Source organism: Phacochoerus africanus, chromosome 1, assembly GCF_016906955.1.
Source record: "Phacochoerus africanus isolate WHEZ1 chromosome 1, ROS_Pafr_v1, whole genome shotgun sequence".
NCBI lineage: Eukaryota > Metazoa > Chordata > Mammalia > Artiodactyla > Suidae > Phacochoerus > Phacochoerus africanus.
The window spans coordinates 146,660,146-146,680,836 of record NC_062544.1 but is presented as its reverse complement, the minus strand read 5'-3'; the positions used below and the strand labels follow the sequence as shown (position 1 = coordinate 146,680,836).

The following is a 20,691-nucleotide window of genomic DNA, read 5'->3' as shown; positions in this document are numbered from 1 at the left end:
TTTAGAATTGCCAGGACATGGAAGCAAGCCACATATCTGGCAAGTGGTGAAGAGATAAACAAATGCTCAGACATCCATACAATGGAACACTCCCCAGCAGTAAAAGGAAGGGCCACTGATACACACAACATGGATGAACATCAAAGGCATCATGCCTTCAAGTGGAAGGAGCCCGAAAGCAACAGGCATGGGCTCTGTGATTCCACTTACACAACCCTCCAGAAGGGACAGAACTACACGGACAGAAACTAGATCAGGGGCTGCCAGGGGCTGGATGTGGGGAGAGAGCACTGAGTATAGAGGGGTATGAGGGAATTTTCTAGAATGACAGAAATATTCCATATCTTGACTCTGGTGATGGTTATGCCACTGTCTAGATTTGTCAAAACCATACCATCGTGTACATCTCAAAAGTGTGACTTACACCGTGACAGAAATGGACACGGGTCCACACTGAGGCCTCCACACAAAGGTCGCAGCATTATTTGTAATGGTCAAACACCCCAAATGTCACCCACAGGTGTATGGACGAATGGGGGTATATCCATGAACCAGATCATCACTCAGGGCGCTGAGAAATGAACTCCTGACACACAGAGAGCACGGGTGCACCTCAAAAATGGCAACTTCTGTCCAGCTGTACAGTGACAGAAAGCAGACAGATGGCTACAGGGGACAGCTCGGGTGGGGAGGGCTGTGAGGGGAGGTGACAAAGGAAAAGAGGTAATTCCTTGGGTAGTAGTCATGCCAATTATCTTGTTGGGGTTCTGGGGGATTTTTTTGTTATTTCTTTCTGGCTGCAGTGCCATGGCTTGATGTGGGAGCTCAGTTCGCAGACCAGGGATTGAACGAGGGCTGCAGCGGTGAAAGCACCAAATTCTAATCCCTAGACCACCAGGGAGCTCCCATCACCATCTTGTTTTGGTGATGACATCACAAATATACATGTATGTCAAAATTTATCATATTATATACTTTATCCTCATTGTAAGTATTTACGAACATATTTATAAAGGTTTTTTAAATTTTTTATTTGTTTATTTATTGTCTTTTTAGGGCAGCACCCATGGCACATGGAGTTTCCCAGGCTAGGGGTGGAATTAGAGCTGCAGCTGCTGGCCTACACCACAGCCACAGCCATGCCAGATCTGAGCCACATCTGTGACCTACACCATAACTCACGGCAGTGCTGGATCCTTAACCCACTGAGGAAAGCCAGGGATCAAACCTGGATCCCCATGGACATCAGTAGGGTTCACTACTGCTGAGCGATGACGGGAACTCCCATAAAGGTTTTTTTTTAATAAATAACTTCATGGTATTCCATGGTCTATATGATTATATAGTCTTTGGGGGGGGGGGGGATCCACGGCACATGGAAGTTCCCCGGCCAAGGACTATTGCGACCTGCACCACAGCTGCAGCAACACCTTAACCTGCTGTGCCACATGGGAACTTCCAGAAATTATTGTTTTTATTAAAGGGCTGAAATTAACTTTTATCAGTGTAAAGACAAACCCTATTTGATTGCCTGACATATAGAGAGAAAAAACAGATTTTCCCCGAACATTCTAAACTCCATTATCAAGAAAAAGTAATTGCTGGTTGGCTCGCAAAGTGGGGAGGTTATCGCGACTTTGCACAGGGGCAAATCAAACCCTGGACCGAGGCCTCATTGGCATCTGTAAAATGGGTACAGTAGAGGTCCCTGCCTGCCCACCCCTCCACCCCTCACAGCTTCGAAGCACAAGTGCTGGGTTGTCTTACCAAGTAAACCGGGCTTCGGGCGGCATCCACAGCAGGGATGCCGGTGAGCACCTCAGCTAACACCTGCAGAGAACACAGAGTCAACTTGGGGCAGACACACATGCACAAGTTTAGACAGGAGATTCTGGCCCAGAGAGAGGCTTCCTCTTGGGAACAAAGCCTGAGCTCTAGGCTTGGCTCTCCCATTTGCCAGCATAGACACTTACCCAAAATCTGGAACATGGGAACATCACTAAATCCCTCTTCCAACTAAACATGCCACTCAGCTGACAGGAGAAAGTTTGAATTAATTGATAGCAAGGCAAGGAGGATGAAAACCAAATGTGTGTGTATCAGATAGACAGATAAATACATCTCTCTCTCTCTTTATACACACACACACTATACATCTATCTATCTATCTATCTATATATACATACACCCACACTATAAAGATTTCATTTCATTTATTTATTTATTTTTTGTCTTTTTGCCTTTTCTAGGGCTGCTTCCCGTGGCATATGGAGGTTCCCAGGCTGGGGGTCCAGTCGGAGCTGTAGCCATCAGCCTACACCAGAGCCACAGCAACGCGGGATCCGAGCCGCATCTGCAACCTACACCACAGCTCACAGCAAAGCGGGATCCGAGCCGCATCTGCAACCTACACCACAGCTCACGGCAACGCTGGATCGTTAACCCACTGAGCGAGGCCAGGGATCGAACCCGCAACCTCATGGTTCCTGGTCGGATTTGTTAACCAGTGCGCCACGATGGGAACTCCAAAGATGATTTCATTTAATACCCATCAGAAATGGTAAGCAGGCACTGCTATGTCAATCTCAGGAAAAGGAGGAACCACATGCAGATAAGCATTCTAGACAGAAAGTCTTAGCAACATCCACAGCATGTTTCACCCACAGGATTTTGCTAACATCCTCCACTCGTTAATTCATCTGTTCCCAAAAAAAGCACAGCCCTGAGCCAGTGTGAGCCACCACAAAATCGACCAACTGTGATTTGTGTCTTAAATGGGAAACCTGCTTTGAACAGGAATTCTCAGCAGAGGTAACAGCATGCTGGCTAAGGAGTCTATAGTCAGGCCTGGGTTCAAATTCTCTGGGTCTTACATGCTTAGGTGATCTTTGGGCAACTAAAATCTGAGCTTGTAACCTTCTCTGGTAAATGGTGACCTAGCAGTTGTAAGTATGAGGGAGTGAGTACCCCATCCGTGGTGTCAAATCTCCCTCCCACAACTTCTCTCAAAGTCAGAAAATAAGTCACAGTACTGCTGAGAAATCCTCTGCCCTCAAAGGAAGGGCCTGCAGGGTAACTAACAGGCGGCAGTGGCCAGGAAAGGGCAGCAGAGGGCACCCTTGCAGTGGGCAGACGGGCCCTTGAAAAGGGACTCCTGACCAGCTCCTGCAAGGGAGGGGGAGCTAAGGGGAAAGAAACAGACAAACATTTCCTCTGCCCCTTCCACATGGTAGGCCTTTAACAGACGTCATTTAGTGCTCATCAAAAAACCACAGAGAAGCACAGCGCTCTCCACAGAGGAACCAAAGTTCAAAATCACACCATCCATCAGTGGCAGAGCTGAGAAAAAGACTGAAGGGAGCCAGGAGGCACTCACTGAGTGAGTGAAAGAAGGAAAGAAGGAAGGAAGGAGGAACTCAAATGAGCTGATTTAAAAGGTCAAGAGTGGGGAGTTCCTGTTGTAGCACAGTGGAAATGAATCCAACTAGTATCCATGAGGATGAGGGTTCAATCCATGGCCTTGCTCAGTAGGTCAGGGATCCAGGCTGCTGTGAGCTATGGTGTAGGTCGAAAACATGGCTCAGATCCTGCGTTGCTGTGGTTGTGGTGCAGGCCAGTAGCTATAGCTCCGATTTGACCCCTATCCTGGGAACTTCCATATGCCACGGCCCTAAAAAAATGCAAAAAATAAAATAAATAAAAAATAAAAAGTCAAGAGTGAACAAAAATAAGGAGTGGGCATGAAGGTAGGAATAATTGCAATAACCACAATAATCATCATCTTGATCTATGCAAGGTACTCTGCTAACCAGTTTATATACATTACCTCCATATGTATCATTACCACCATTTTACAGAGGATAAAACTGAGACCCAGAATTATAGGTGATACCCTAGGTCACACAGCTGAAAGCAACTGCAACCCCATGCACCTAAGTTCTTCTACACTATAGTGCCTGCATCCTTAGGGTCCAGTTCCCCTACTTCTCAAAGGAGCAGGAGACTGGGCTAGCCTTACTGAGCTCACCAAGCCCCTGGCAGTGGGGCTGGGGGAGGGAGGGCAAGGAAATCAGAAGGCCCAATGGGCTAGGAGGCAGAGGGAAGCAGAATCTGGCATGTGTTGGGCTGAGGGCAGAAGTGGCTCAGAGGAAGGGCATTAGTGGGAGAAGCAGAGGACAGGAGACCGTGGTCACAGAAAGGAAGTGGAGAGTTTGAGGCTGGAGAAGAGAAGAGGCAAAAGGTCCAAGACGCAGCTAGTGGCTCTTGGCAGAGGTCACTTTTCTCAGCCAGCATTTCCCAGGCTGGGATCTATGGGTCTCCAATGTTTAGAGATACGAAGAAAACAAGGTTCCATAGTCAAATGAATTTGGGAAACGCTGCATATGTTTGCTGGGCTATGGTAAATTCAGTTACCAGGTTGAAGGCTCATTACCACATTAAAGGCTCTGATTTTGTGGTCACTTTCTTTTCCTCTGCTTAGCTTTGTTCAACCCAGCATTTCTCAAACCTATTTAAACATGTCAAAACCTCCTTTTTTTTTTTTTTTTGGCTGCATGTGCAAATTCCCACGTTAGGGAATGAACTCACGCCAGGGCAGCGACCCAAGCCACTGCAGTGACAATCCGGATCCTCAACCTGCTGTGCCACAAGGGAACTCCCATCAAAATCTTTTAAACACATCAAACCTATCGAGTTCTCAGGGAACTGGTGTGCTATAAAAATTACTTTGGAGGTCTACACTCGGGCCATGAACTCGAGGGGGAGGGATTGTGTTTTAGTTACATTTACTTTCCAAGGGCGTGACACACAGTAATGATGGATGGGGGTGGTGACAGGATGGAAGGGTGGATGGGTAGACAGACACCGAATGGATGGGTGGCTGCTGTGTGGATGAACAGACAATTGGAGAGACAATTAGACGGCTCGATGGATGTGAACCAGGGAAGTCAGGAGATACCTGTAGCCTACCGGTATCTGGACATGTGTGAGTAGCTTTATGTCAGGGCTGGCAAACTTTTTCTCTAACAGGCTAGATAGTAATATTTTTGGTTTTGTGAGCCACAAGCAGTCTTTGTCACATATTCTTTTACTATTATTGCTATTATTAAATATGATTAAATCTTTTATAAGCATAAAAACTTTTTTTTTAATGGCCACACCCATGGCATATGGAAGTTTCTGGGTCAGGGATTGAATCTGAGCCGTACCTATGGCAACAGTGGACCCCTTAACCCATGCACCAGGCCAGGGACTGAACTAACGCCTCCCCAGCAACTGTAGCCACTACAGTTGGATCCTTATCCCACTGCACCACAGAAGGAACCCAAAAAAATTCTTAATTATAGGCCATACAAAATAAACCATGGAGGAAAAAAAAATAGACCAACAGGAGTTTCCTGGTGGCTCAGCAGGTTAAGAATTAGGCCTTGTCATTGCTGTGACTCAGGTCGTTGCTATGGCACAGGTTCAATTCCTTTGCATGCACAGGAGCAGCCCATCCTCGCCCCAAACAAACAAACAAAAAATAAGCCCTGGAGTTCCCATCATGGCACAGTAGAAACAAATCCAACTAGGAATCGTGAGGTTGCGAGTTCGATCCCCAGCCTCGCTCAGTGGGTTGAGGATCCAGTGTTGCCATGAGCTGTGGTGTAGGTTGCAGATGTAGCTTGGATCCTGAGTTGCTATGGCTATGGCTGTGGCTGGCAGCTGTAGCTCTGATTTAACTCCCCAGCCTGGGAACCTCCAGATGCTGTGGGTGAGGCCCTCAAAAGCCAAAAGCTGGGAAAAAAAAAAAAAAAAAAAAGGCCCTGGGCCAGTTCTAACCTGTGGGCCATAGTTTGCCAACCTCCTCTGTACTTGATGAAACATTTCTAAGACCCTCTGTTATGTGCTTCCAAAGCAGCCAGGGAAAGGACAAATGTGTGCAGGCCCAAATTTAAGCTGAGAGGGAAGCCCTTACTACGCCAGAGCTGAAGATATCCACTCGCTTTGTCAGCTGCCCCACTCTGATGAAATCCTCTGGAAGATATGCAGCTGAGGCCTGGAAAAGGTGAGTCTTCATCATGGTATATTTTGACCTTTTGTTGACAGGACACAGGTGAGCCATTGGATGAGCCAGCTTGGGAGTGAAGTTTTGGTCCAGCAAAACGTTGGAGCTGTGGGAAAGGAAGCAGAGAACCTTCTCATTTTCAGGTGGACAAGAAGAGGCTGCCATGGAGACCCTTTAGGAAAAACACTTAGTGAGCAGTGCCAACAAGTCAGAGTCACTGAGGACCCTCAACAAGTTCATGAACCTGTCTTTATAAGGGGAGGGGGGAATTGGAAGCCCATCCCCACCAGCAAATGGGGATGGAGCTGAGATTATCCTACTGCCCCAGAAATGGCATTTGGTAGCCAAAGAGGTACAGCCATCCTGATCCCCACAGATGTCAGCCCTGATCAACCTCAGCCTGCTGAGCACATGGGTTGTCGGCTCTGTTCCTTCTGAAGCTGTTCCAACCCCCAGCTTTGGCCCAGCTGACTCTAGATGCCAGCATCCTTTGGACTTGAACCTGCCCAGATTGTGGGGAATAAGAAGAGCAATAAAAATATTCTTGGACCCAGTCATCTAAACTGTGGGAATGAACACTCTCAGAAAGTACAAAGGAAAAAAATTTTTAACACTAAGCTACATGTATAAATACATTCAAACTAAACCCCAAATGGTTTTTAAAAAGTAGACACTGGAGTTCCTTGGTGGCCTAGCAGGTTAAGGATCTGGCATTGTCACTGCTGTAGCTCGAGTCACTACTGTGGTGTAGCTTTGATCCCTGGCCCGGGAACTTCTGCATACTGTGGGCATGGCCAAAAATATATAATATATGCATTTGGGGAGTTCCCTGGTGGCCTCGTGGTTAAGGATCCAGTGTTGTCACTACTGTGGCTTGGGTCACTGCTGTGGTGTGGCTTCAATCCCTGGCCAGGGAACTTCCGCACGCCCCGGGAGAGGAAAAAAAAAAGTAGACACCAATTCCAATATTCACTATTAGGAGTGATTATGTAAATAAAGGGCAATACCTTCAACAGAAGAAGTCATGAAAAATGATAACACGCAATGTGGGAAAATGTAATCATGGGAGGAAAAAGAATATGAAGTAGTAACTAGGAAGTGGTGCTCCCTTAGGGCTAAGACTTCTGTGCAGACAGGGGCTGGAAAAAAACCAGAAAAATGGAGGTCAGCTGGTGCGTCAAGGCAGCCGGGCCAGCATGACCTCTCGCCCTTTCATTTCCTTTCTTGCTATTACAATTGTTTCTGCAATCAAATAAAAATCAGGGGGAGAAAAGAGGAAAGGGATTCTACTCGCCAAGCGGGGAGAGAACTTTGGGGAAGTGGGAGTTCTAGTTTCGAGGTCAGCTTTGACAGATTTTCCAGAATCCCTCCCCACAGTCCCAGTCTTCAGATGGGGCACTCTTGCTCCTGGGAGCAGGTACTGAAATGCTGCAGTGCACACTTAACCCCTGTCACAGTATCTATGACAAAAAGATACACAAGCGGGGGCAGGTCTCCAAGAAGAGCCTGAGTTAGGAGCTCAAAAGTCCAGGGGGCCTGGCACACATGGCCCACAGTGCAAGGATGAAGTCCAGGCCAGCTGCTGGGGCAGGAAGTGAAATACCGCAGGGGTACAGAGAGCCTGCTGGGGAAATACCAGCTCAGAAAGAGACAGGTATTTAATGCTAGAGACAGGCAGTTAATGCTGACAGCAATCAGAGACAGACTACAACCCAGACTGTTGTTTTGTTTTTGTTTGTTTGTTTGTTTTGTTTTTTGGGGTTTTTTTTGTCTTTTGTCTTTTCTAGGGCCGCACCGCTGCATATGGAGGTTCCCAGGCTACAGGTCTAATTGGAGCTGTAGCTGCTGGCCTATGCCAGAGCCACAGCAATGCCAGATCCAAGCCACATCTGTGACCTACACCAATACTCACAGCAACACCAGATCCTTAACCCTGGGCAAGGCCAGGGATCGAACAGCAACCTCATGGTTCCTAGTCGGATTCATTAACCACTGAGCCACGATGGGAACTGAAGACATGCTGATTTCTGAGGGCAGAACCAAGGAAGAAGAGACCCAAGGTAGGCAAGAAGAGGAGAGAAAGTCAAGAGGAGACAGGGAGAGGAGTGAGACCCAGGAGCCTGTTCGGTCTCATCCCCATAGCCCCGGCCCTGAGCAGGGCACAGCCCTCCTCCCTCACCTCTTGACATTGCCGTGGATGATCTCCAAGCCGTGCAGGTGCTCCACAGCATGAAGCAGCCCTGAGCAGATGCTGACACGCTGGGGCCAGGGGAGGGTGTCTGAGCCACCCTAAGAGAAAGAAAAGGAGGGGAAAACAGTCACACCTGTGCCTTTTTAAAGTCCCAATGGCAGGGTCCTGGGCTCCCTCCTCCCCTCCAGCCCTCAGATCTGCTGTAACAGCACTTGGCCAGCAGGGTTTACTGGCAGGGTACCAGTTCTGACATCAGAAATATCTAGTTATACATCCCTGCTCAGATGCACACTACCTGTGTGACTTTGGAAAAGACACCCAATGTCTCTGAGCTTCCGTTTCTTCAGATATAAAATAGAAATGTTAATCCCTATGCTTTAGGGTTGTCATAAGGATTCAAAGGAGTGTGTGGTATGCCCTCAGTATCGTGCCTGCCACACTGTGGGTGCTCAAACAGCAGCTATTTTTATCACAACTCTCACAGTGGCAGCTCCAGAATTCTCTAGAAGGGGCTGGTTGGGAGAGGAGCTAGGGATCCTGTGCTGGCACACCAAACACGTGGACCAATTTTATGAATATTTGGGGAGATTCCACAAGAGCCAAGGGGCATTATGAGTAGTCTAAAGCCCCCACCTGCCACTGCTGTTTTAAGACTGAATGTCCAGGCGAAATCAGAACTTATGTTTTAGGTCTCTTGTCCCACATCTTCTAAGAACTAGCCTTGCTAATGGATTTTTTTTAAACTCTAGCCCTGACATTTGTCAGCTGTGTTTCTTTGGGTAAGTCACTTTGCCCCTCTGTGCTATAGACTCCTCTTTTTGTTTGTTTGTTTGTTTTAAGGGCCGCACCCACGGGCATATGGAGGTTCCCAGGTTAGGGGTCCAATCAGAGCTACAGCTGCCAGCATACACCACAGCTATGGCAACGCCAGATCCTTAACCCACTGAGCAAGGCCAGGGATTGAACCCACAACCTCATGGTTCCTAGTCGGATTTGTTTCCACTGCGCCACAATGGGAACTCCTAGACTCCTCTTTTGGAAAACGGGGGAAACTTCTGGGGTTCTGGCAAGGCCTGAAGGACATATGTAAAGCCATTATCAGTGTCCTGCAAACAGTGAGAGCTCAACAAGGCTAACGATCATTATTATACCATGAATAACTGCTTTGTCTGGTCCTTACCAAAGGAAGCAATAATTCTCTTGTGGAATAACTTTGTTCCTTCTGTTTGAAAATTTTATGGAAAGGAGGTTTGCCTTAAAAATCGTAATTTTGTGGGAGTTCCCCTCATGGATCAGCAGTTATACGAACCCGACTAGTATCCATGAGGATGCGGATTCAATCCCTGGCTCCCTGGCCTCACTCAGTGGGTTAAGGATCTGGCATTGCCAAGAGCTGTGGTGTAGGTCACAGACTCGGCTCGTATCCTGCATTGCTGGGGCTGTGGCATAGGCCAGCAGCTGTAGCTCCGACTTGACCCCTAGCCTGGGAACTTCCATATGCCACAGATGTGGCCCTAAAAAGAAAAAATAATAATAATAATTTTGTAGGTCCCACATTCACATGGTATGATATGCAAAAGGTCAAAAGGGTGTGTAGTAAATGTTTCCCTCCCATTCAATGCCCCAGCCACCTGTTCTCCCCAGAGGCAGTCAAGGCAACAGTTTCTTATATCTTTAGAGATATTCAACAAATTCATAAGCAAATAGGAATTTATTAGAATAGCATTTTTCTTTCTGTCTTTTTAGGGCCACACCTGCAGCACATGGAAGTTGCCAGGCCAGGAATCAAATCAGCTGCAGGGCATACATGACAGCCACAGGAACATGGGATCCAAGCCAGGTCTGTGACCTATACTACAGCTCATGGCAATGCCAGATCCTTAACCCACTGAGTGATGTGAGGGGTCCTCAGTCGAGTTTATTACTGCTGAGCCATGACGGGAACTCCTAGAATAGCATATCTTAATAAAAATTTGCCTCCACATTTCCATACCATACCTGTTAATTCCCTTTTCTTGTCCTATTGCATTGGCTAGCACCTTCAAAACAACGTTTGAACAACGTTGAATAAAATTAGTGCTATGGGGTAACTTTTTCTTGGTCTTGACTTAAATGGCTGTTGTCAAAAACCTTTTTATTTTTTTAATTTATTTTTATTTTTATTAGAGTATTGTGTTGACTTACAGCGTTGTGTCAATTTCTACTATACAGCATAGTGACCCAGTCATAGATATATACATTCTTTTTTTCATACTATCTTCCATCATGTTCTATCCTAAGAAACTGGATGTACACAACCTACATCCAGCTATACAGCAGGACCTCATTCTAAATGTAATAGTTTGCATCTACCAACCCCCAACTCCCAGCCCATCCCACTTCCTCCTCCCTCCCCCATGACAACCACAAGTCTGTTTCAAATAACCTTTTTAAATACTTTTTTACCTGAAGATGTTTGGCTATATCTTAACTACCCTGGCCCAACTTTTCTTTTTGTCTTTTCGGGGCCACACCGGCAGCATATGGAGGTTCCCAGGCTAGGGGTCCAATAGGAGCTACAGCTGTTGGCCTACACCAGAGCCACAGCAACTTGGGATCCGAGCTGCGTCTGCAACCTACACCACAGCTCAGGGCAATGCCAGATCCTTAACCCATTGAGCAAGGCCAGGGATTGAACCTGCATCCTCATGGATGCTAGTTGGATTTGCTAACTGCTGAGCCACAAGGGGAACTCCCCAACTTCTGTTTTTGAAGGGCTCCTCTGGATAGCCCCTTTCACCTTTGGACTCCTAAAAGTTCTTACCCTTGATTCTCTAAATGGGTGCTGCCTTAGTCCTATTCTTTGATCATGAGCTGGCCACTTACCTGACCCTGAAGTCTGTCCTGTAAAGAACCATTTGTCATGTATGGATAAATCAAGCTGTAAAACTGTTCTCCGGTGCAGAAGCCCAGCAGAGGTAAGATGTTGAGGTGGCAGCATCTGAAATCAGGCATCAGTTCAGGAAGGAGAAGTCAGACAGAAAGAATACTCAGACTGCTCCATTTCCTACCTCCTCTTCTGCCCTTTCTACCTCCCTCCCAGGATACAGTAACCTCCCAGGAACCTAATGCTCTGACCCCTAAGGGCCCAGCAACAGGGTAGAGAGATGACAACTGCATGCCTTCGAGGAGCTTGAAGTCAAGGAACTCAAAGTTATCCTGACTCACTACTCTGTAGCACATGATACCCTACACATCTGTCTTCCAGAAACAGAGGTTTAGAGGTTAAGGAACTTGCCCAAGGTCACAACTAGCAAACTGCAGCCAGGACAGAAGACAGGTCTGTCCAACTCCCAGGACTGGGGTTCTCCCCCTGAAACCCTTTTTTGCTGGGGTCTGCGTCACTGTTCCTTCCTGACTGTCCTCCTGCCTCTCTGCCTATTCTTTCTTGGCTTTTTCTGCTCAGACCCTCCTCCTTTGCCTTCGAAATCTGAGTCTCCCCAGCTGGGCTCATCATCTTGCCTTTTTTTTTTTTTTTTTTTTTGGTCTTTTCTAGGGCTGTACCTGCGGTATATGGAGGTTCCCAGGCTAGGGGTCTAATCGGAGCTGCAGCTGCCAGCCTACACCACAGCCACAGCAACACCAGATCCAAGCCGTGCCTGCCACCTACACTACAGCTCACGGCAACACCGGATCCTTAACCCACTGAGCAAGGCCAGGGATCGAACCTGAAACCTCATGGTTCCTAGTCAGATTCGTTAACCACTGAGCCATGACGGCGACTCCGTCATCTTGCTATTTATAAGCTGCTCCTCCAGGAACCTCTCACCTCTAGAAGGACTGGCCCCTAATCTCTCATCTCCAGGCCCATCCTACCTTCAGACATGAACATCGAGTTGCACCCCAATGCTCCAGGCGAAGAGCCTTAGACTCGACATGTTCCAAACCTGCCTCTCTGCCCACCATTATTTTCTCAGTGAAGGGCACCACCATCCAGCCAGTGTCCTACAAACTTCCTTTTCTCCTCTATCTAATTAGTCACCATCCACTGTCACAAATAGCTTTCAAATGCCCCCTTCATTCTCCCTCCTGCCTTGGGTCAGACCCCAGTGGACTCTCCTTGGCACTGTTGCAACAACCTCCTGCCTGATCCCTCAGCCCCCCTCCACACCCCTAGGCCACCCTACTGTACACTTTTCACTCTCATTAATGTTATTTACACTTCACTCTCCTCATTGGGCCATAAACTTCCCCAGGGCAGGCGCTGGGTATTCTTCACATTTGCACTCCCTAGAACCAGAAACAGCCTTGACAATTTGCCAAATCAATAAATGAAGGACTGACTGTCAACTCCAGAAAGGCACTCTGGCAAGGAGGACTTGGCAGTTTCCATTAAGTGTATATGTGTAGATAAGTGTGTGTGTGTATGTGTGCACAATGTGTGTATTCATACATATGTATGAAGAGAGGAAGGATTAAATATATCAAAATATAAATACAGCAGTAGTTATTAATAGGTGGTGTGGAAAATTGGTGATTTCTGTTTTCCTTTTTGGCCACGCCTGTGGCATGCAGAAGTTCCAGGGCTGGGAACTGAACCCACGACACAGCAGTGACAAAGCAGGATCCTTAACCCACTGAGCCTCCAGGGAACTCCTCTATTTTCCTCTTTATAATTTTATTTCTGAAAATACTTCAGAATCATCATGCTGGCCTGAGGCTACACACTGGCAGAGGAATTCAGACAGTGATGTGCCAGGCTGAATGACAGCTGGTGTTCACACCAAGGTGTTAAATCCATCAGGCAACGATGGCAGAGCCACCACAAGTGTCCAGGTGTCCAAATGCCCTCCCTTTCAGATTCCCAGTCTCCCTAAGCTCTGTGACAAGGAGGCTCACTATACTTCTCCAGCCCCACTTTCCTTATTCATAAAATCTAAGTTTCAGGAGGACTTTTTTTTTTTTTTTTTTGCTTTTAGGGCCACACCCATGGCATATGGAGATTCCCAGGCTAGGGGTCGAATTGGAGCTACAGCTGCCAGCCTACACCACAACCACAGCAACACGAGATTCAAGCCGCATCTGCGACCTACACCACAGCTCAGCAATACTGGATCCTTAACCCACTGAGCCAAGCCAGGGATCGAACCTGTGTCTTCATGGATACTAATTGGTTTCGTCACTGCTAAGCCACAACGGGAACTCCTGAGGATAACTTGTGAAGGCCCTTATTGCTCAAGACCAAAGATCAGCAATATCTCTCTGTAAAGAGCTAGACAATATATTCTTTAGCTTTTGGAGGCCATCTGGCCTCTGATGCAATTATTCCACTGTGCACTATCACATGCAAATGCAGCCATACGCAACACAGAAATACATGGGTGTGTCTGGGTTCCAATAAAACTTCATTTTAGAGTTCCCATTGTGGCGCAGCGGAAATGAAACCGAATAGTAACTGTGACATTGCAGGTTTGATCCCTGGCCTCACTCAGTGGATCAGGGATCTGGTGTTGCCATGAGCTATGGTGTAGATTGAAGACGCAGCTCGGATCTGGCACTGCTGTGGCTCTGGTGCAGGCCAGCAGCTGCAGCTCCTATTCAAATCCTAGCCTGGGAACCTCCATATGCCATGGGTGCGGCCCTAAAAAGCAAAAACAAACAAACAAACAAAAACTTCATTTTAGACACTGACATTTGAATTTCATATACTTTTCACACGTCATGAAATAATCTTCTTTTTATTTTTTTCAACACTTTAAAAATGTAAAAACTACTCCTAGCTCTCAGGCCATAAAAACAAAGTCTGGGCCGGACTGAGTCTGTGGGTCATCATTCGCCCTTAGGGATAGAATCAGTAAGTCTCTGTCTGTCTCAAAAAAATGGGACAGAAACAGATTTCTTGACCCCCGGAAGGAGGGAGCTGAGCCAAGTGAGCCAAGGTTGTTTTACAATTCTAATCTATGCATAGGGTGGCTACACAGAAAAACCATGGACTATAGAGCCAACCTAGGTTCAAATTCCAGCTCTGTCACTTATTAGCTTTGTGACCCTGGACAAGACATTTAACCTCTCTGTGCCTCAATTTGCCCATGTATAAAAGAATGTGATAATAGTAGCTATGTTAAAGGGTTCTCATGAGGGTGAAATGAGTTTAAGCAAAGAGAGTTTCTAAAACCTGGCTGCTACACAGGAAGCACTATCTATATAGGTTAGCTGTCATCATTAAACAAAATATTTTCCAAAGGGGAGGCTTACCTACAACAAATTTGTACCTCTGCCTGTAAGAATTTTTCAGTCAATCCTGGACCTGAGCCGACCATCTGCGGAGAAAAGACAATGAAACGTGAAAATCCAGTCTCACCATCAGCCTCCACCCATTACTGGAAACCAAGAAGTGCTCACCTCTCGGAACTTCTTGAAGACAAACGGCGTGCCGTGCCTTTGCCCTTTGTAGATGTCAGCAAAGGTCCCCTCGCTGATTTTGTGGTTTGGGTTGAAGTTATCAGTTGCCTGGGCCACGTCCACCTCACTCCAGAAAAGGTTGTCTCCAGTCAGGTTTCCAAGTGTTTCCTTCTTAGGGAAAGAGGTGCTGACTTCCTGAGAATTCAGAGAAGAGATGGAGATTAATATGGAATTAATACAGAAAATGTTATTTTCCCTAGTACCTCAGGGAATCTTAGAAATACCAGAGCTGGGGGGGGGGGGGGAGACAACCATCTCCTCCAGTGAGGAGGGACGGCACAAAGAATAAATCTGCTTCTAACTTGCTCCTTGACCTTGGACAAGTTACTTAACCTCTTTGAGCCTTGATTTCCTCATCAGCAAAAATGAAGATAACCAGAGTACCCTGGAGGGTAATTTTGAAGATTAACTAAAAATGGGAGTATTCCAGGAGTTCCCATTGTGGTTCAGTGGAAACGAACTCAACTGGTATCCATGAGGACACAGGTTTGATCCCTGGCCTCGCTCCATGGGTTAAGGATCCAGCATTGCCATGAGCTGTGACGTAGGTCGCAGATGTGGCTTAGATCTGGTATTGCTGTAGCTGGGGCATAGGCTGGAAGGTGAAGCTCCAATTCGCCCCCTAGCCTGGGAACCACCATATGCCGCACCTGCAGCCCTAAAAAGAAAAAATTAAATTAAATTAAAAAGTAGAAAATAAAATACATAAAATAGGAGCATTCCTGGACCCATGAATGATGTTTTGCTTTTTTTTTTTTTTTTTTTTCAGTTTACAAATGTGAACACCAAGGGAGTCAAAGAGCTGAAGTGAGGTCACAGCAGATCGATGGCCGGGCTATGCCCCCCATCCTGCACATTGTATGCTTGCTGGGAAGCAGGATACAGGTTCACATAACCACACACAATTCTGTGTAAGCCTAAGAAACACAGCTCTGCTTCAATTACTTCCTTTCTTTAAAAAAAAAAAAAGTGACATAAACTTCCATTTATTTTCATTTACATATGCTCTTTTTTTGGGGGGGGGGGGAGGAATGCCAAAGTTCCACATGCCAAAGTTCCTGGGCCAGGGATTGAACTTGTGCCACAGCAGTGACAATGCTGGATTCTTAACTACTAGGCCACCAAGGAACTCCTAAGTTATATATGCTCTTATAAACTGTTTTAGAAAATTAGAGCATGGTTAATTATCCATGATCCCATTATCCATTTAGTGTAATCCTTACCAGTTAGATTAGATAAACAGGTTTTCTTTCTTTCTTTTTTTTTTTTTTTTGTCTTTTTAGGGCTGCACCTTGTGGCCTATGGAGGTTTCCAGGCTAGAGGTCTAATTGGAGCTACAGCTGCCAGCCTATGCCAGAGCCACAGCAACGCAGGATCCAAGCCACGTCTGCAACCTACACCACAGCTCACAGCAACACCAGATCCTTAAAGGAACCCACTGAGCAAGGCCAGGGATAGAACCCACAACCTCATGGTTCCTAATCAGATTTGTTTCCACTGCACCATGACAGGAACTCCAAGGATTTTTTTCCTAAAAATTGTGATCATGTCACACACATAGTTTTGACTTTTGGTGTTTTCTCTTAACATTATACCATGATCATTTCCCCAGTTATTAAACCATTTTTGAAAATGATTATTAGAAAATAAAACAATCTTGCTTAAGTGACAGTCCCCTTTAAGGATGAGTTCCACTAATTATACCCATGTAAGCCCTGGCTTCTCCGCCAGGCACCCAGCCCAGGACACTTTTAGGGGCCCATGAAAACATCTTGACATAATTTCTTTCAAAGTCTCAAGAGCAAAAACGAACTTTTTCAAGTCGAAGAGGAAAATTTTTTTATTTTACTTTTTGACCACAGCATGCAGTAGCTTGATGTGGGATTGATCCCAGGCCAAGGTGGTAAAAGCGCCAAGTACTAACCACTAGACCACCAGGCAACGCCCCAAAATGTTTAAATTTTTAATCCAACTTGGATTAGGATCGTCTTTATACTGGTGCCATCATAAGATATAATTTAAAAAATTTTTTGAATGAAAGAAAGGGCCTTGGAAGGCAAAAGTGCTTAAGACCCACAGAAATCACCTGCGATCCAAGTCATTAAAAATTCAGAATAACACATATATTTTTGGCAAAAAAATGGTTGGAAGGGAGGCAGGCTGCAAGCAAGAGGTGAGGGAGAAGCTAATTATCAGCTCTCCCTTAACACAAATAATGGAAAAGCTCATTAAAAACTAAAGTGCTGGAGTTCCCGTCACGGCGCAGCGGTTAACGAATCCGACTAGGAACCATGAGGTTGCGGGTTCGGTCCCTGCCCTTGCTCAGTGGGTTAACGATCGGGCGTTGCCGTGAGCTGTGGTGTAGGTTGCAGATGTGGCTCGGATCCCATGTTGCTGTGGCTCTGGTGTAGGCCGTGGCTACGGCTCCAATTCGACCCCTAGCCTGGGAACCTCCATATGCCGCGGGAGCAGCCCAAAGAAATAGCAAAAAGACAAAAAAAAAAAAAAAACTAAAGTGCAGAGTTCTCGCTGTGGCTCAGCGGTAATGAACCCATGAGGATAAGGGTTCAACCCCTGGCCTCTCTCAGTAGGTTAAGTATCCAGCACTGTCGTGAGCTGTGGTGTAGGTCACAGACACTCAGCTCAGATCCCACAGTACTGCGGCTGTGGCACAGGCCAGCAGGGGCAGCTCCAATTTAACCCCTAGCCTAAGAACTTCCATATGCTACATGTGGGGCCCTAAAAAGAAAAAAAAAAACCTAAAGTGCACCCTCTCTGCACCCCCTCACCCCCGGCCCAGTTTTATTGAGGACTAGACTTAGAGTCTTAGAAGCTTAGAGAAATTCAATGGGTCTCCTTTCTCCCCCTTCCCCCCAACCCCTAACACCCAAACTGGTCTCTAGGAATAAAAATGGTGCATTTCTGAGAGAGAGACACAAACTGGAGGATTTACCTTTGAATCAGATGAGGGGAGAAGGTCAGTTTTTAAGGAAGAAGGAGCATCTTCAGGAGGCACCGGGAGGCTGGCTCTGGAGAGAGTGGGCCCTGAAAAGAAGGGGCTGTGGGTCAGGCCACGGCTGCTGGAGGAAGGCAGGAGGGGTCCCCGTCTGGGCTCCAGACCAAAAGCCAGTCTCCCATTCACTCCAGAAACACCTATTGTCAGTAATGATGTCTGTCCTCCCTGACACCCCAGCACCAGCCTACACACTGCTCTGGTGTTCCCTTCAAGAATTTCTGGCTTATATTATCAGGAAAGGAGTGATTAGTCTGGAACTTTGGCCATTAAAAAAGCTAGTTTCGGAAGCCTGAAAGATCACTATGGCAAAACCAGAATCAGCCTTTCACAACTCTTAACACAGGCAGCTGATAAAATAATACTCACCTGATACAAAGCCTGAGACTATTTCACCCCCTCGGAGCCCAAGAGGAGGACCACACAGCGCCTCTCTCCCAACATTGTCTGCTGCTTCTAGAGTCGTTACTTTGTGTTTTGCTTGTTTTATTCCTCCTACCCCCCACCACATTTCTCAGGATTGGCTTTAAGTGAAAGAACTACACTTGAGAAGGTAGCACATTGGCAAACCCACAGGGCACCAGAAAATGCAGACCCCAGAATGGCGTACTAACAATAAAAAGCCCTCCCCAAAGGACACAGATGCACACACACCCCTTCTGTCCCTGAGTGCACTGTCACTTAAACTGAGCTTCCAGCTAAGAGCTACAGCTCAGACATGGGAAGAAAACTTTTGTCCAAAAAAGTAAATAGGAAAACCAGAATAAAAAGTAAGATAAAGGAGTCCCATCATGGCTCAGTGGTTAATGAATCCAAATAGGAACCATGAGGTTGCAGGTTCGATCCCTGGCCTTGCTCAGTGGGTTAAGGACCTGGCATTGCCATGAGCTGTGGTGTAGGTCGCAGACACGGCTCGGATCCTGCGTAGCTGTGGTGCTGGCGTAGGCCTGTGGCTACAGCTCCGATTAGACCCCTAGCCTGGGAGCCTCCATATGCCATGGGAGTGGCCCTAGAAAAAGCAAAAAGACAAAAAAAAAGTAAGATAAAAAACAAAACACGAGTTCCCTAAGGGCTCAGTGGGTTAAGGACTGCTGTGGTGTGGGTTCAATTCCTGGCCAGGGGACTCCCACATGCCAGTGGGTGCTGCCAAAAAACAAACATAAAAATCAACAAAACCAGCAATGTATTGCAGACCAGATGCAGACAACCACTGGCAGCATAACTCCCCAGAGTCCCGAAGCTCATGAGGATCCATCCATGCATCTGTGTGCTTCTGAGGTTGCTCCCACCCTGCCACCACCCACGTGACCTGGGGCAGAGGGGAGACTGCCTTGCAGAAAGGTGCCAGGCCACAGCCACTCCCGTGACAGAGGCCTCCACCCTGGCCCTGCCTTCTCTTGGCCTCCACTCAAACACCCTTGGACTGAGTCATCCAAACTGCGGTCACAGTCATCCATCTACTAAGTTTTGCCTGTGTGTCTCTGCTTCTCCACAATGAATTACTTGATGTTTTCTTTCAATCCACTCGAATTAAGGTGTTAAGAATTTAGCTTTAAAATCCCTAGTTTTTGGTGCATGTGATATGTGCCTTTTTTTAACACCAGTGCTCTCACGTATCACGGGGGAGAGGGTGCAGGGGGTGGGGGTGGGGGACCCACACTCTGGGGACCGCTGCTCCTGCCAACTCCACTTCCCTCCTGCTGCTTTCCTACCCACTCTCTCCGCTCCCCTCCAGCCTCACAGCAGCTGCACACATGGTCAGCCCCTTTCCTCTCCCACTGCCCACCCAGAGCTGGCCCCACACAATCATGATTCTCCCATCTGACTGATACCTGGGGATCTGACTCTCAGGGTGGGGGGATCGCTGAGGTCTGCTCTTGTGACACAGGTGGGCTACTAGGGGTGGCTGAGTCTATTTATCCTGTTGATTTGCAAAGGGAGGGAATTGGGGCCAATACTGCAAGCTGAGAAATCAGGTAAGAAATAGTCCTTGCTTTGTAAACACTTGTAGGAGGTCTGGGTCAGAAGACACTGGTCTACACAAATGTCATTTCCAAAACACTAAGAGTTTAACCTTCATGTGCCATTTTCCACAGAAATCTTTCTAGAATGTTCTCTCTCTCTCAAACGGAATGCACTGAATCTTGTCCTGCTGAGTTGCGTCCCTGTAGGCAGGAACAGAGAACACAGGGCCGTGCTGTACCTAATTTGGGGTCTTCCAGTTCCTGCCCTGTGGCTGGCAGTGGTTCTGCCCAGCTCTCCCATCTCCGTTCTTGGCAGCAGGCAGAACTGAGCTCAAGTCCTGGCTCTGTCATGACTAAAGATTTGACCCTGGGTGACTTGTGCTTCATTTCTTGAGCTTACTCCTTAGATGTTAAAAAAAATAAATAAACAGTAATAGTCCATTCTTTGTAGACTTCTGGTCCAGGTTAAAAGAGACAGCATAAAGCACAAAGACCAGTCTCTGGTACACGTAGAGAACAGCAGCTGGTAAAACTACATGCAGAAGAAGTGTAAATCAATTCTGATGGACACCCAGTGGCCTCTCCTACAGGTAAGGCTTGCAACAGATATTTCAGCTGCTCAGAGCCCTTTAATCTGCATTGTAGCTTTGAGCATCTGTTTGTTTTAGGAGATGCCCAGAACCTGTCTGTGGCTCATCTGCTCATGTACTTTCCACCTCCATGCCTCTCCCACTTCCTCTCCCACCTACGCTGAGGGGGTCAGTATATACAGAAGTTAAGATGTGGACTCTAGGAGTTCCCATTGTGGCGCAGTGGAAACAAATCTGACTAGAAACCATGAGGTTGCGGGTTCAATCCCTGGCCTTGCTCAGTGGGTTAAGGATCCGGCGTTGCTGTGAGCTGTGGTGTAGGTCGTAGACGTGGCTCAGATCCGGCATTGCTGCGGCTCTGGCGTAGGCCAGCAGCTGTAGCTCCAATTAGACCCCTAGCCCGGGAACCTCCATTTGCCATGGGTGCGGCCCTAAAAAGGCAA

The 20,691-nt window shown here is 47.0% G+C and overlaps 1 protein-coding gene across 2 annotated transcripts in view; it reads right to left on the bottom strand.

Annotated features, from left to right (window-relative positions):
* IRAK2 (interleukin 1 receptor associated kinase 2) overlaps positions 1-20,691 on the bottom strand; it is a 66,106-nt gene that overhangs the window by 15,108 nt on the left and 30,307 nt on the right. Inside the window, exons 4-10 of one of the 2 annotated variants that reach the window (XM_047780718.1) lie at positions 17,635-17,726; positions 14,622-14,816; positions 14,475-14,539; positions 11,106-11,220; positions 8,229-8,338; positions 5,960-6,155; positions 1,768-1,830 (exon numbers count right to left, since the gene is read on the bottom strand). In XM_047780718.1, coding sequence (XP_047636674.1) covers positions 1,768-1,830; positions 5,960-6,155; positions 8,229-8,338; positions 11,106-11,220; positions 14,475-14,539; positions 14,622-14,816; positions 17,635-17,726 — 836 coding nt within the window. The remainder of the gene's footprint in view (positions 1-1,767; positions 1,831-5,959; positions 6,156-8,228; positions 8,339-11,105; positions 11,221-14,474; positions 14,540-14,621; positions 14,817-17,634; positions 17,727-20,691) is intronic. The other variant, XM_047780729.1, reaches the window with a different exon arrangement.